The following is a 15840-nucleotide window of genomic DNA, read 5'->3' as shown; positions in this document are numbered from 1 at the left end:
AGAATGTAAGCCCCTTGACGGCAGGGACGATGTCATTTTGCATTTTTGTATTCCTGGTGCCTCTCATCACACAGTAGGCACTTAATAAATGTAGAATGAATGAGTAAATTAATATTTTGTATACTTGGCATCCTAGGGCAGTTATGCTCTGACAGCTGACCACTGGACTTTGAAACATCCTACACATAGTGACAGCTATGCCACCCTTCTTCCTTCTTGTTCTAGGTTGGGTGGCTCCCCCAGATATCATGGTAGGCAAAAGAGGAGACATTATCCCAGCACCACCAGGTTCCCTTCTGGCCAAGTGCCACAGCTAATTTTTCCCATTGAAGCATTGTTATAAGTAATGGTTAGATTTCTAGGACAATCTAGAAAGTCTATCCAAATATGGCTTTGGCCTAGGCCCTGGGTTAAGTTGAATAACCTAATTATGATTTCATCTGCACTGCTTGATGGGAAAATACACTTTGAATTCTAAACAACTAATTAATCGGTGAATTTGGGTGGGTGGTGGGTAATCTCCTTTAAAAGTGAGCTTTGCTTGTATAACCAAATGGAAGCTAGTGCCAGGTGCTTCCTGGTGGTATTTGACTTCATTTCACAGGAATCTATGAACACCTAATCACCATTCTTAAGTATGTAAGATCCAGATGTGAGCCAATAGTTTTCTGAGTCCATGAAATATTTCTGACCTGCTATCATCGTAGATGGTCCATCTACATTCTTGATCACCTGCCCCCTACTTAGACCTCTAGTGCTAATTTGCCGTTTGCCTTGGTAAGCAAACAGGTTGGAAAAAAATTCTAAGAATTATAGATGGAAAAAATATAGCTAGCTGGAAAGCCAGATCTACACTTTGGCTTACTGGTTAGTCCTCAACAAGTATCTCTTACGGTTTGCTCATTCTAGCTGTAAAAAAGAAAAACAAAAACAAAACCCTCTTAATTTTCCATTCAACTAATTTCTTCCTCTCCTGTTAGTTTAATATCCCCATTATTCCCACCAGTATTCCCTCTCTTCATTCTATTTGCCCTTTACAAATAACGGGTCTCTCGCATCAGTCCACCCATTCCTTTTCTGGGTCTCTTCAATTTATTTTATTCTAAGTAATGGGTTTTGAAGGTGAGATCCCCAGTCATTTCCAAGGGACTTCCATTATCTTTTCACAAGCAGCTCACAGCACTAGAAAGGCTAACCACTATGGAGTAACGCTGCTCTCTTCCTTTGTAGATCTGTGTGGCATTTCTTTTTTCCAGTTTCTACCTGTTTGTCTAATGTTTGTTTTGAATAGTTTTCTCTTGTATATGTGATGTTTCTCAAGTTATGTGGTTCAAACCTATGGTTTCGTTGCTCTAGGGAACTTCCTACAGCTTAATGTCCTGCAGCTTCAAGCCTTAGAAGCTTGCCTGGGGTACTGAGAGGTTAGGGGACTTGCCCAGGGTCACATGGTTACCACTTGTAAGGGGCAGGTCTTGAACCCAGGACTTTCTGATTTCAATGCCACATTGTCCCCCCTAAAACTTCACCTGATGTGCCCTGCTTATTATTTTTTTTAATTTTTTAAGGGGGTAAGGCAGGGTAGTTGGGGTTAAGTGACTTGCCCAAGGTCACACAGCTAGTAAGTGCGTCAAGTGTCTGAGGCCAGATTTGAACTCAGGTCCTCCTGACTCCAGGGCTGGTGCTCTACTCACTGTACCACCTAGCTGCCCCATGCCCTGTTTATTCTCCCACTCCCACTCACTCAAGTCATCGATGATGTTTTTACAATGTCTAAACAGCACATTTAGCACTCTCCTGAATTTGGAAATATGACAGCTATGTTGCAGTTTCAGTAATGTCTTTGTTTCTGTTGACACTGGAATCTAAGCCAGTAATGAGCCAGCTTATGAACTGCTTATTTATTTCTTCCTTCTCCTGGCAATATGAAAGATCCTAAAGAAAGAGTGACCTATTAATGATCCCCCTTAAAGCCTTCAGGTATCCCTGTGCTATCAGACATGGAATCATGAAGAACCACCTTCTTGCCTCTGTTGGACTAGCCAGTCCCAGGAGTTTTACTAGTAAATGATTTAAGGTGCTTTTCCTAGATGGATGCTCATCCTCATGGCAAGGAGGCCACCTTGGCCCTTGGAAGCTCTGACAGTGAAGAATGGGGTATAGTGGAGACCACCACATTGAAAAGACTTTGGCTGCGAACCTAAAACAGATTGTATATCTCTCATAGAAGGAATAATCTGGTTAAATTTAGAGGGGGTCCACAGCAGAATGTCAATTACTTGGCAGTGAATTTGGGGTGCCATATCAGCTCACAAAAATCACTTACGAAAACATGGAGGAGCGGAGAAACATTCCCTGAGTCAGGAAGGCCTCAGTTCAAGTACTGCTTCTGACACATATTAGTTGTATGATACTCTTAAGTTGCAGAACAGTTGTTATCTGGGTTGGTAAAAGGCATTATCTTTGCTAAAAGTTCCTTTTATCAATGAAATCACAGAAGCAAACCCCTTCTATTCCTCCCCCCCCCCGCAAAAAAAAGACGCAGAAAGGTTATTAGTCAATCAATAAATATTTATGCACTATGTGCCACGCATTGTGCTTGGGATAGAAAGAAAAATGAAAACACCTTTTCTCAAGAGGCAGCTAGATGGCTCAGGGGATAGTATGCTGGGCCTAGAGTCAGGAGGACCTGAATTCAAATCTGGCCTCAGACACTCACTAGCTATGAGAGCTATGAGTTGGGCAAGTCACTTAACCTCTATTTGCCTTAATCCACTGCAGAAGAAAATGGCAAACCACTCCAGTATTTCTGCCGAGAAAACCCAATACAGGGTCACGAAGAGTCATGCACAACTGAACAACAAAAAAATGCTCAAGTGTCTCCTCATGGCATAAACAACATGCAAATGGCTATGTATGTACAAGATAGACACCGTGTTAAATGGAAGTAAACAGCATTAGTGAAGGGTCACAATGGTGAAATCACAGATCCCAGAAGTACACATTATGAAGTTCAAAATACACTTTGTGTAGCCTTGTCTTCAATTTGTAATTCTGAAATTCGTAAACAACTTGAAGAGAACTTTCTTTAAAAAGATGTTTTAAATTCTCCTCTTCTTCCCATTTACTGCTGCCTTTAAATTTTCCCCAAATTTCAGTCCACGTACATATTTAACCCTATTTCCACATTTACATGCATATATACATACACAGATGTGCATATACTCACAAAGCAGCTTTTCCCGAGAGATCTTTGAAATTCTGCTTTTGCATTCTAGGCATTTTGCTTTCTCTGATGAAACATCTCTTTGTTATAAGCTCTTTTAGATTATTTCACATGTCTGAAATTTTGAAGTGTCTAGCTCACACACTATATTCTACTAATTGTTTCTATCCCTAAAATTTACTTCCTTTAGAAAGGACTATGATTTGGAACGTTGAGAGCCACACTTTTCTGCCTTCCATAACATATATAGTCTTCCCTCCAGACTTGTTGACTTTTCTCTCTTTGGCATTTCTCTGGATTACATGCTTAGCAACGCCTGGCACATGGTAGGCACTTAATAAATTGACTAACACTTTGTATATTTTTACACATGATATAATTCCAATAGTTGTAATTCTAGTATGTGCCTTAATCACCTTGTGTTCAGATGCCTTCAGGAACCTCCTCTCAGAGTTCTCTTCCCCCTCCAGTCTTTTCACTTGTCCAAATAGCCATATATGTCAACAAGAATCTCTTTCGAAAAGCAGCATTTCCCAACCCAAATTATGCTCCAGACCAGTACAATATCTAAACTCTCTACCACAGTCCTCTTCATCCTCCAAAGTTTTAGTGCAACAGTTCTAACAGTGAAAGGAAAGACTTAACCCTACCAAGTTTTAAGATTTACAAAGCACTTTCCTCCCAACAGGCCTTCAAGGTAGGTCGTTATCCCCACTTGACAAGTGTCAGAGGGAGTAAGCTACTTGGCCACAGTCACACAACTAGGAATTGTCAAAGCCAGAAGGTGATTCCAGATCCTACTCCTGCTACTACTCCATACTGACATATGGGAAGAGCAGGCCATAGGAAGGTGTCAGTTTTTTAAGTCATAGGCTTTGAGAAGAAAAAGGAGAAGGGGAGAGTAAAAGTCTTGTGAACCAATAAAATGTGCCTCAGACTGGTGCTGGTCCATGGATAGACAACTAGGAAACACTAATTTAGTGTTTACTGTTATTCCTTTGCTTAAAACAGTACTTATTGGGTCATAACCAAGATCTCAGTGATCAGGGTTCTGCCTCAGTTAGCCATCATCTCTGTAGCTAATTTCTTTTCTCCTCCATTAAATGCCCAGGTCATCCATCCTCTCTACCCTAGCCAAGCAATCATGCCCTCCCACCCCTTCTAGGGTTAATGATTTCTCAGTTATTTCCAAACACGTTTAGGCAAACTATATGATTTTCAAAGTATGTGCTGTGACATGGATACACTACAGGATATGCCCAGAAAATGTTTCAGAAAATCAAAACATATGATGCAGTGATGACAAATGAGATTTGCTCTCTCCTTCCTCAGTCAAATGAAGAACTCAATGAAAACAACATTCAGGTGCTGCAAGGACATTTTGTACCAGAAATAAGTTTCTGTATCAGAGGGACAGGTGACTTGAAATGAAAGCTTTTATTTAAAATGTGGATAATGTACGTAGTTACTCAATATTACAGTTAAAGAGTCTAAGTTACTCATACACTTGTTTAGGATGGTTAATGATTTTATTAGGACATTGACTCTGTCTTCTTGATTGGCTGCAGTAATTTTTGTGAAATGTTGAATTTGTCAGTACTTAATTGCCTTCAGTACATTTTTTAAATGTGTGTATACTTAGATATTTAAATTTGCTTACAGTCATGGTTATAAAAATTTTATTGTATTATAGCTTTCAAATACTACTTTTCCCATCTCTTGGCAGAGTATGTTGCAATAAAGCTGGTTACTCAAGGATATATATTTATTTGTGCCATTTCCCATTACTTCTAAAAAAATTGGAATTGTGAAAACAAATTCCCCCAAAAAGTAAAGAAAGAAGTCCCTGCCTCTGATACTAGCTCACTGTGAGTGACCTTGGGTGAGTCACTTAATTTCTCTGGGCCTCAGTTTCCTCATCTGCACAATGGGGAGTAAGACTTAAGTGATATCTAAACTCCGTGATTCCATTTCACTGGTTTAGGATATCCCCTACGATGTCCTGCTTCTCTATGTAGCCTTTTCTCTACCGTTCACTTTCTGATTAAAATGCCCGTAATTACTGCAATCCCAACTTCTGCTTGTCACTTAGCTTATTCTCCAGGAGCAAACTCAAAGATTTTCCACATGTTTTTCATATGCTGGTTATGAGTTTCCTTATACTTTTTGAGTAGGACTGCTGACTCTCCCAGATGAGCCCAGAGCCTCTCAGAATCATTCAAGAGGCTCCTGACTCTTTAACTGAAAGATCATTCCCCCCCCCCCCCCGTGTCCTTCATTCCCTTTCTTTTTGCCCACTTTGTTGTACATCAGGAAATAAAATGACTGCTCTCTTCTCCCTCCCTCCCAGGATATAACCATTCTCTGTGTGTCACTCCCTAATCCCTTTACCCATCTCCACCCTATCACACACATACACTCCTCAGAACTAAAACATTCTTCTTTGTTGAATCTATAGATCTATTAGAATCAGATAAAAAAAGAAATGTGTGGATCTGCTGTTTTATCTCTTTAGGGAAGGCTATACAAATATAGATTGTTTTGGAATTTCTAGTCTTAGGGGCAACTGAGAGGTTAAATGACTTACCCATAGTCACACGGCCAGTGTGTATCAAAGGGAGAATTTTTGCCTCTGAGGCCCATTCTTTGCCCGCTGAATAATAAATAGGACCTCTCCTTCAGGGAAATAATTCATAAAATATGACTGTCTTTGTAAGGCTTTTCCTGTGACAAAAATCCTCTGTAGTTAAATACATACTGTGCAAAAGACAAATATTGCTGATTAAGTGTTCTTAGGTGACAAATGATGCCTTCTGAATGTTCTCCATCAGCCCCATCTCAGGGGCCCAGGTCTCCTAGGTAAGTGCTGGTTTTTTGTCAGTCACGTAGCCATGGAGGCTATCTTCATGTGTGAATGTCCTGCCTCCCCCAGGAATCTGGGGGATGAGTTCAAGGGCTTTGCGCTCAAGCATTAACTTGGCTGTGCCTGCAGTTGTTGCTCCATGGTTGGGAATGAAACAGCAAATAAGTTTTAGGAAACGAACCTGTGCTTTGGGTTGTCTACAGATTGCCGAGTTTCTCTATAAACCTGCAATGAAAGGAATAAAAGGGCTTAATGAATGAGTCACACCATTAAGGTGCATAGAAAATGGTTTTTATCATGACTAAGCTGGTGCCCTTTGAGTTTCTTTTTAAAAAAAAAAAGAAAGAAAAGTCTCTTTGTGTTTCTTCCTTTTCCAACTGTTTCCAGCCAATGGCATTGATTGGCCTCCTTCTCCACAGCCTGGCATGATGTTGGCAGTCCAGCACCTGCATGGAGCATTGATTGGCGCCCCTTCTTCCTTTTCTCTTAGAGCTTTGCTTGGTTTCTATGTCCCAACTCAGTTATTTCATTTTCTAGCTTGATTTGATGCAATAGGACTTTTTGAGGAGTACGTTTCCCTACCTTCATCCATATTGATGTACCAGCTCTTACTCCAACATAATCAGAGTGACTTCCAAGTAAATCAGTTCCCCCTCAATGCCACTTAATAGTACCTAACCCTTTTAGTTCATTAAAGTACTCTCTGAACTTCCTGCCACAAGCATATCCCCCAAACGCTCAGACATTCAGATCTGCAGAAGTGAATCTTGTTCTAGGCACAAAGGATTCTTGCTCTTGGTATAAAGGAACCAGAGTGACACCATAGTGCATCCTGATAAGTCTTTTATGGAGAGAACAGTCCATCTCTGTCGCTAAGCTCACTGTTTAGTTCCTCTTACCTCCCACCGATCACGGTGGCACCTGTTTCAGTGGTCAAGGAGGAAACAGTGAGAAGCCAAAGCACAAAGAGAGAGTTTATCCTCCAAAGGTCAAATTCTCCACCTTGGCCATCCTCCTCTCACAGATCTCATTGGAAAAGAGTAAAGCAAAATCTTTAGCATGGGCAGTCAGGGCATCCTGATCTTTGTGACTAAAATAAGACAGGCAGTACAATTGTTTTCCTGTTTTCTTATAGCTTGGGGACCACAGGCCACATCACTCAGATTTCCTCATCTTAGTTCACCAGGAAGGAATTTGAAAAGTTAAAAGCAGAGAAAGTGGGGAAGCAGCTTAAAGCTGGAGAGGGATCTCTGCTGTGCTGTTTCTCAATGATACATTTTATTTTTTCAGTCGTTGCTTCTCAGCTCGGAAATGATGAGAGATGATGGGCCCTGATTATCTGTCTGCTTTGATATAAATGTGCCCAGTTCTGTCAGGGGCTTGATGTTTTTACCCAGTTTGCTTCCCACAGGGGATGGCTGGGAGAGTTATCCACAGCCATCCTTCTTGTTGACTATAAAATCTTTACTCTGTTTTCTTAAAAATTCTTAAAAATCATTTCCAACCTTTTTGCTTTTCTTTTTTTTTCTTTCTTCTGTCTGTTCTGTCCAGAACCAAACTGTCTTACTAACAACCCCCTGGGGACTCTAACCTTGCCTGCCTCATTGCTGTAAGTGATTTCTACCTTGTTTTCCAAAACTGTCTGAAGGTATCATTTTGCATAACTATTAGTTCGTATTTGTACCCTCAAAAACAAAGCAAGAGTACTTAAAAGATAACAGTTACTTTCTGTACTGGTTAGCCTTCCCCAGCACAGCCCAGTTGTTATGTGGAGGTCAGTATATGGAATAACCCCTGTAAGCCACTCCCTAGCACTTAATGGGAAGAAATTGATTTTCACTTAGATTGGGTCAAGATTGATCCTACCTCGGTGCCTAGGAGAGAGGCATTTTGCAGCCATTACAATGAAAAGAGTTAGCTACCTGCAGGGCCAGACTTCTTCACAGTATGAAGAGGTATTGACTTTGCAGGGGCCCTCTTGTTTTCTATGACAAACAGGTCTCACCCAGAATTCTCCATCTAAGCTTCTGACAGAACCCTTATTTTTCCACAAAGTCCAGACCTGCTTGCCATTTACAATCTGCCCAACAGAAACAGTGATGTAATCTACAAACTGTCACCAAAAAATAATGAGATTTATTTTTTTTAAAAAAAAAAGAAAAGATACTGGAATATATGCATCCAAATGCACATTGATCTTTATCTTGATAAAGATCTCTTATTCCAGTCAAGCTGCCAATACTTGAAACATTTTTGAAACTTTTCCTCCAAAATTGCTTTTAGAGGCAGCTTATAGCTCACACAAGAAAATTTGTCTCCAGATTTATAATCATATCCTTTTTTTCCTGACCAAAAACATCAGCACAGAGTTTATTCAATAATCTTACTCAGCAGATGAACCTGAATTACCTTTGGCTTTTTCCAAAAACAAGTGCACCCTCAAAGACAAAATATGGCATCACTGAGGATATTCAACATAATGTCATGGGTTCTGAAGGCTATCAAAAGGAATAAGACAATGGAACAAAAGCATGGCCTCATAAGGTGAATCTTTTGAAGGAGACAGCCCTCTCTTAAGTGGACATAGAGGTCCTGGCATGTATGTCACAAAATAGGCCATGTTATTTTGAAGTCACACCTCATGCAGAACCTTTCTTTACTGTGAGAACTGGCAAGTATGTGGATGATATCAATTTATTTTGAGTAGAGTTTTGTAGCAGACAAAATGTTCTAATAAAAGCCCTTTTTCCTAGTCAGTGTGAGAACTAGAGGGGAAAGTGGTGGGGTAGGAAGAGTAAGAGTTGTGGTAATTCCAATCAAAGAAACAAAGCCATAAAAGCCATGATAAAACTTCACAGAGTCCTACTAAAATATCAGAAGCAGGAACACAAATCAATTAAAATCAGTACTTCCTCTCAGTCAATTGTGCCTGTTACAGGTATCACAGCACATAAGGCCTTCTGTCAGAAAGGTCCAAAACAGAGGTATTTTTCACAAAGCAAATGTTTCCTTACACTCGGTGAGCTGAGGTGAGTTAAGGACATGGAGCCGGTGCTCTTACTGTTGACTTGTGTCTCAGCAGCTGATAGTATTTTCCCTGGAGAATCATCCTTATTGATACAGTACCAATGAGGCCATGAGCATCACTAACTTTAGACCTTCCCCTCCTAACTTGTAGCACTGACCACTTGGAAGGCAGGGTACATCTAAAAATATTCTTGAATGTCAGTGGTCATCCGTAAATTCATTCTGCTTGCTACACAGAGAGGTAGGGGGAGCACCCTTACTCTCCTGTCCTCTCGTACCCACTCAAACAGTTCAAAAGTCCACTTCAGCTACTCTCTGTTTCTGAAGCTGCCACTGACTCTTGCTCGCACTCCCAATGTCATCCATCTTTGCTTCCTGCCTCATGTCATCCAGACATCACATTACAATGTCTCTTGCTCTAACTAGATTTCTCTCTTATCATCCTGTTTTCTTCATGCTTCATGTCCCTTGTATCAAATCTTTGTATGGTTAATCGACTGCCTGAGTGCTCATCAGTCCTCTGGTTTTATCACTGCTCTTTCTTTGCATAATATGGTTTATGCTTTCTGCCATCTTGTTTGCCATCTCAACTTTTGGTTGTATGACTGATTCTAGGATTAACATATACACCCTGTGTCATTAACTCTCCTCATCTCTGCTGTATATATTTTCAAATGCCATCAAGTTTCCATTTATAGCTTCCTCATTTTATCAGATAAAAACTAAACTTGGCAACTCAACATTTTTTTCAAGTTTGATATACCAGTGAACCCTTTAAATTTAGCTATTTAGGGCATCGCACAATAGTTCAGTATGTGTTACACATAACCATTTTGGGTCTACGTGTAGCATGCCTGGAATGGAAAATCACAGGTGTGCTTTGCCTCTCATTTTTCTGATGCTGCTACAATGAATCAATTTTGAGTAAAACTAGACCCAAAGTATGATTTCTATCTGTAGATAGAATTTTTTTTCTATAGCATTAGATAGTATTTTTTGTCTACTTTGTAGGTCTTTGCTGAGCCTGTTGTCATTTAACTTGGAATACATAGTAGTTTGTGGCCAGGTTTGTTTTCCTGTACATCTCATTGCTAATGCATTTGGAAGAATTGACTAATCTCAGGCTTTATCCCTACATGGACACCATTGCAGACCATGGCATGCCTTAACTAGTCATTTTGGACATCCTTGTTCAACTACACAGATCATCATTAAAAAGAGAAAAGTATTTGGATCAACTGAACACATATTTGACCAATTTAATTGTCTAGCTAAAGCCACAAATTCTGCTCTCCATGTCCTACTTACAATCCAGCCCATATACCGTGAAGCATTACTATAATGACACTCCTTTACATGAATTTTCTATACACAAGATTGGCTGATTTTTTCATGCTGTCGTGTCTGCAAGTTAACGTATGCATTGATAATTTTCATTCAACAGTATTGATCTTAAGTTGCTCTCTCATAAGGAAAGGAATGATTAATGATCAAAAGTAATAATTAGAAATTGCCCACTTCTTCTGCTCATTTCCTCCAAACATTCCCTAGCTTTCATTTGGCATTTGAACATAGAAAGACTTGCATTGTTTGTTTATAGTGTGCTTCACCAGTTTAGTAGGTCTTCACCTTGGCTTCATTTGAGGATATAACCACAGCAACATTATCAGTGTTAGTAACTGTCTTTTTCTTGTCTTGGCTGTGAAGGAACTACCTTGTTCTGCGTTAGCTCCACCCCTAGAATCCTGCTTCTCCCGGCCCGAGAGACCAGCAAAACGTCGTCCTCCTTCCCGTTGGGCCCCACACTCCCCCATTGCCTCACAGTCTCAGTCAACCGGAGACCTGATATCCTTGGAGGAACATGGCGGACAGGAACCAGCAGTGGAGAAGCCAAAAAATTGATGCAAGTTGGCATGAATTATCACTGAATAATTCACTGTATTTGGCATTACCATACCATCATCATGACCCAATCCCTGTCCGTAAGGAGAGATGTAGTTTTCCCAAGGTCAAAGAATGTTTAAAAACAAATAAACAAAAACAACACAGCTGCTGAATGTTCAACCTGTGAAACAGAAATGTTTCTAGAATGAAACAGTTAATGTGCCTGTAATAACTTAATTTTTTTCATAGCTCAAAAAACTATTTTTGTCTCCATCTTTTCTACACACAGTATATTAAACAAAAGGTTAATAAGATATAAATTTAAAGAGTAAGAATTTTAAAAATGTACATTTTAAGAGATTCTGAATGCGCTCGCTCCCCAAATACTGACTGCCTTTTTGTTCAATTTGCACTGTTCCATTTTGGTTTGGTTTATTTCCATGTTGACTTAGGGTGTTTTAAGTTAATTTTGTTCTATTTTGATGTCAGTGTTATTTTTTTAAAGGAAGATTCTTGAAATGTTTAAGATTATATGAAACATTAAATTTTATGTAGTAAAGAAAGCAATTTAGCTGACTAGAATGGTATTCAATAGACTGGAGGGAATACAGGTCAAACAAACACACACACAAAAAGTCACAAAGAAGGCCCCTGAAAGGCTTATGATGTTAGCTATATAATCCACACGCCATGCTTGACCTGCATGCCTTTGGGTTCCAAGCTCCTGCGTGCATGTACATACTGCTACTGTACTCTGACCATCGCCTAAATGTGAACCAGTATGTTTAACTGTCGTATTGTTGTGAATTTCCCTGTACTGTACTTTTATTGTTGGTACCATTGCATTGAAGCAACAAATACAACACATTTTTAAATCGTTGTTACAAGTTCAGCTAGCAATGTACGGTGTTTACTGAGAACTTCCTTGCTTGGAGAATATATTAAGAAAAGACATGAGAATACCAAACTGTAAGAGATGGTTGTGTCACTGTATAAGACTGTGGTGAAATAAAAATAAAATCCTTGGTATTTAAAAAAATGTTAGAATGGCCTAGTTTTTTCTCCTCTCCTGTGTCTTCTATCCTTATTTTGGTGATTTGGTCAAATGAGTCCTTTAGATGGGGATCTAGGTACTGTGTCTTAAAAAAATGCATCGTGTGGGATAGAGTATATCATAGCTTGGTATATGTACCCTGTACGGATCCTGTTACAATTTAACTCTTATCTGTATATAAGAGGTTTACCTGGCTACAGATTTTATTTCAGCCATACCAGAGATAAAATATAAAGAGGAAAAAAGATGCTATTTGAGACCCTTGGGTTAAAAAAAATGTGAACTCCCCTCTTTATAGGAGATCCTTAGTTAGGAGGCCCACTAAGGTCAGGAAGTGAAAATCCTAAAAGCAAACAAGTGTTCTCCTTCCTGATACTGTTGCTGAAGTTGTTGACCCAGAACCCACGTTTCTGAATGGGGGAGCAGTTAAGGGGATTAAGGGAACATTTACTTTAAATCACAATAATTTCAAGTGCTTGGACCCTTTTGGAGACCCTGCATTTGTACACTATGCAGCACAAAGCTCCAGTGCGTTGGATAGAAGAATGAATTGATAGATAATGTCCTATCTATGGAATTAATCATGTTTTTATCGTAGAAGGTAGACTTAGGGCCAACAGACAGGAGAGAAGGGAGTCTCAACCTACACCATAACCATGCCTTCTTCTGCAGTTGAATAATCAGCTTTGGTCTCTCACATGCTAGAGGGTGGAGCAGGATCAAAAGATGAAGGGAAGTGTTTCTAGCTAGAGCTTTGATGGTTAACTGGAAAAGAAACCAAGAGATTCGTTCACCTTGAAATGATCTCAAATGACAACAGAATTTCAAGACGAGCAGATCATTGAGTGAGCTGCTTACACAAGGGCATACGTCCTGAAAAAAGAGGTGATAAAACCCAACAACCACTAGACCCTTAACTACTTCTATCAATTCAATCAACAAGCATTCACCAAGCATCAGCTGTGTGCCGGGCATTATGTAAAGTGGAGGAGAGGGAGGAATAAAAACAATCATCTTTCCTTTCAAAAAGCCTACCTTCTATTGAGTGAAACAGGGTACAAGTGCCAAGTGTAGGGTGTGTTGCCCAGGCCAGTTATGCATGTCCCCATGGGTTTGTCTAAATGAGGCTCACAGGGAAGCTCTGATAGATAAATCTGGAATTTTTCTCCTCCGTCTCCAAGAGGACTTGAAATACTGCCTGGAGGAGTAGAGGAGAAGGGACCATAAGTCTGGCCACACTCTCCTGGAAACTAGACCAGAATTACATTTATTTGCTTTCCAAATTATTGCTAGTTAAGGGAACTGATTTTTTTAGATTCACGCTATCCCTTAAAGGAGGAGGGATAACCCAAGCTTATATCTGCAGGCTTTATTCCTTCCTGCCAAGTACATACATACAGACATACACACATAAATATATTTTTAAAAATCACAAAAAGTGAATAGCAAGTAAATTAGCTTATTCAAGCAGATATAGCAAATAAAATCAGAGAGGTTATACCAGAAAATACAGAGTGAATGATCTCTTTAGATGGGAGTGAGTTGAGATTTCACTCAACCAAAAGAGAGGGATGCTCTTCTCTCACCCCAAAGTCTCTAGGAAGGCAAGCTGGAATTCAGGGAGGTGTTGAGGCACTGACTTTCCCTTATATGTCTCCCTTATGAAGTCTCTCCATGGGTCTCTCCATGAGGAGTGTCTGGAACCACTTGTGTCCTCTCTTGAAGCAGGAATGAGGGAAAATGTCTCTCTTCTCCAGACCTCTCAGGCCAGCTTTGCTCTAGAGGTATGCAGCCGTTCTTTCCATGAATGAGAAGATTCATATGCCAGGCTTAAATTCTGAGCAAAATAAGTAAATACAAAACAAAGAGTAATTTTAGGGAGTGGACGAACAACTTGGGACACCAAAAATAGAGCATTACCAAAACAACACGTGTGTGTGTGTGTGTGTGTGCGTGTGTGTGTGTGTATGATGTGAGGAAGAAGGTCATTGCTGACCCAGGGGAAACACAAAAATTAAGAGAAGATAAAAACCAAATGTCAAAATCTACAGTGTTCACATAACAATAATCATATTTTTAAATGAAGGTAAACCAGCAGACTAGATAGGATTAGGAGTCAGGTGGACAGCCTTCCCAGAAACTGAAAAATCACAAAAGAAATGTTAGGCCCCTAATTCTACTCTACAAAATAGAAATTAAGGGTATAAAGCGAAGTCATAGATGCAATATCAGATCAATCAACTCCACTAACTGACTACACCGTAGGAGAAGGGGTCGCGTTATATATGTCCCTTTCTATTGAGAACATCACCATCTTCTCAGTCGCTCAACTTCAACATCTCAGAGCCATCCTAGGCTCTACATTTTCTCTTAGCACCACATCAAAGCAGTTGCCTTGAGAACAAGGACCTGCCCCTGGAATAAGCTTTACAACAATCCTCCACTCTCCATTACTACCAAACTAATCCAAGGCCCTCATCATCTTTCACAGAGATTATGACTATGGCCTCTTGCTGGTACTCTGCCACAAGTCTCTCCCCTCTCCAACAGAGCCTTTAAACAGCTGCTACATGTCACTATCCCATTCAAAAACTCTTAACATCTTCCTATTGCCAACAGAGCAGAAGATAAACTCTCTGGTCAGACATTTAAAGCTGACAACGACCTGCCTGTTACCTTCCAGCCCTATTAGACATTCTGACCCTAAGTAGCACAGAGAAAGCTGATGGTGTGGTGAATAAAGTGCCTGGCCTGGAGTCAGGAAGACTCAAGTTCAAGTTCAGCTTCAGACACTCATCAGCTGTGTTACCCTGGACAAGTCATTTATTTTCCATCTGCCTCAGTTTTCTCAGCTGTGAAATAGCATCCACCTTACAGGGTTGTTATAAGGGTCAAATGAGATATCTATAAAAGGGCCCTTAGCACAGAGTTGGTACTGTATAAATGCCTTTTGACTTTCCTTACCCCAATTAATAGAGCAAAGGACTTAGAGTCAGTTACCTTGAGTTTGAACTCTGCCTTGGACACTCTCTAGCTCTGTGACTTCAGGAAAGTCACCTAATTTCTTTCAGCTGCAGTTTCTTCATCTGTGAAACAGGGATAAAAACAGTGGTGGTGCAGTAGATAGAGAACCGGGCCTGGATTTTAGGAAGACCTGAGTTCAAATCCAGCCTTAGATACTTACTAGCTGTGTTACCCTGTTTGCCTCAGTTTCTTCATCTGCAAAATGAGCTGGAGAAGGAAACAGGAAACCACTGCAGTATCACTGCCAAAAAAAACCCATATGGGGTCACAAAGAGTCAGACACAACTGAACAACAGCAAAACTTTCACATAGTTATTATAAGGATAAAATAAGATATTATTTGTCAAGTGCTTTGCAGAGCTTAAAGTACTATATAACTCTAGCACTGATGGTAAGGAGGATGAAATACCACATGGTCTAGCCAACCTGGCCTTCTTACCATTTTTCACATAGAGCATTCCACATGCTGTGTCTATACATTTTCTCAGTCTCTTTCCCATGGAATATTCTCCCTCCTTCTCTCTGCCTCTTAGATACCTAACTTCCTTCTACTCTCTCAGTGAGGTCTCTTCTGATCCTCCATCTGCTAGTATTCCCCTCTAAAGTTCCCTTGTACTTATATCATATATATATATATGATATATATATATACCTGTGTGCGTGTTATCTCACCTGAGACAACATAAGCTCTTTAAGGCAGGGAACTAGGTCCCTAGTACCTAGCACGGTGCCTGGTACATAGTATGCTAGCTGACTAAATATATG

The 15840-nt window shown here is 40.1% G+C and overlaps 1 protein-coding gene across 1 annotated transcript in view; it reads left to right on the top strand.

Moving 5' to 3' along the window:
• Positions 1-12050, top strand: part of MTCL1 (microtubule crosslinking factor 1) — a 177494-nt gene extending 165444 nt beyond the window's left edge. Inside the window, exon 14 of the mRNA XM_036743573.1 lies at positions 10821-12050. Coding sequence (XP_036599468.1) covers positions 10821-11015 — 195 coding nt within the window. The 3' untranslated portion in view covers positions 11016-12050. The remainder of the gene's footprint in view (positions 1-10820) is intronic.
• Positions 12051-15840: the final 3790 nt, after the last annotated feature.

This window comes from Trichosurus vulpecula, chromosome 1 (assembly GCF_011100635.1).
Source record: "Trichosurus vulpecula isolate mTriVul1 chromosome 1, mTriVul1.pri, whole genome shotgun sequence".
NCBI lineage: Eukaryota > Metazoa > Chordata > Mammalia > Diprotodontia > Phalangeridae > Trichosurus > Trichosurus vulpecula.
The sequence above is the reverse complement of the archived record's forward strand: the minus strand, read 5'-3'. Positions and strand labels throughout refer to the sequence as shown.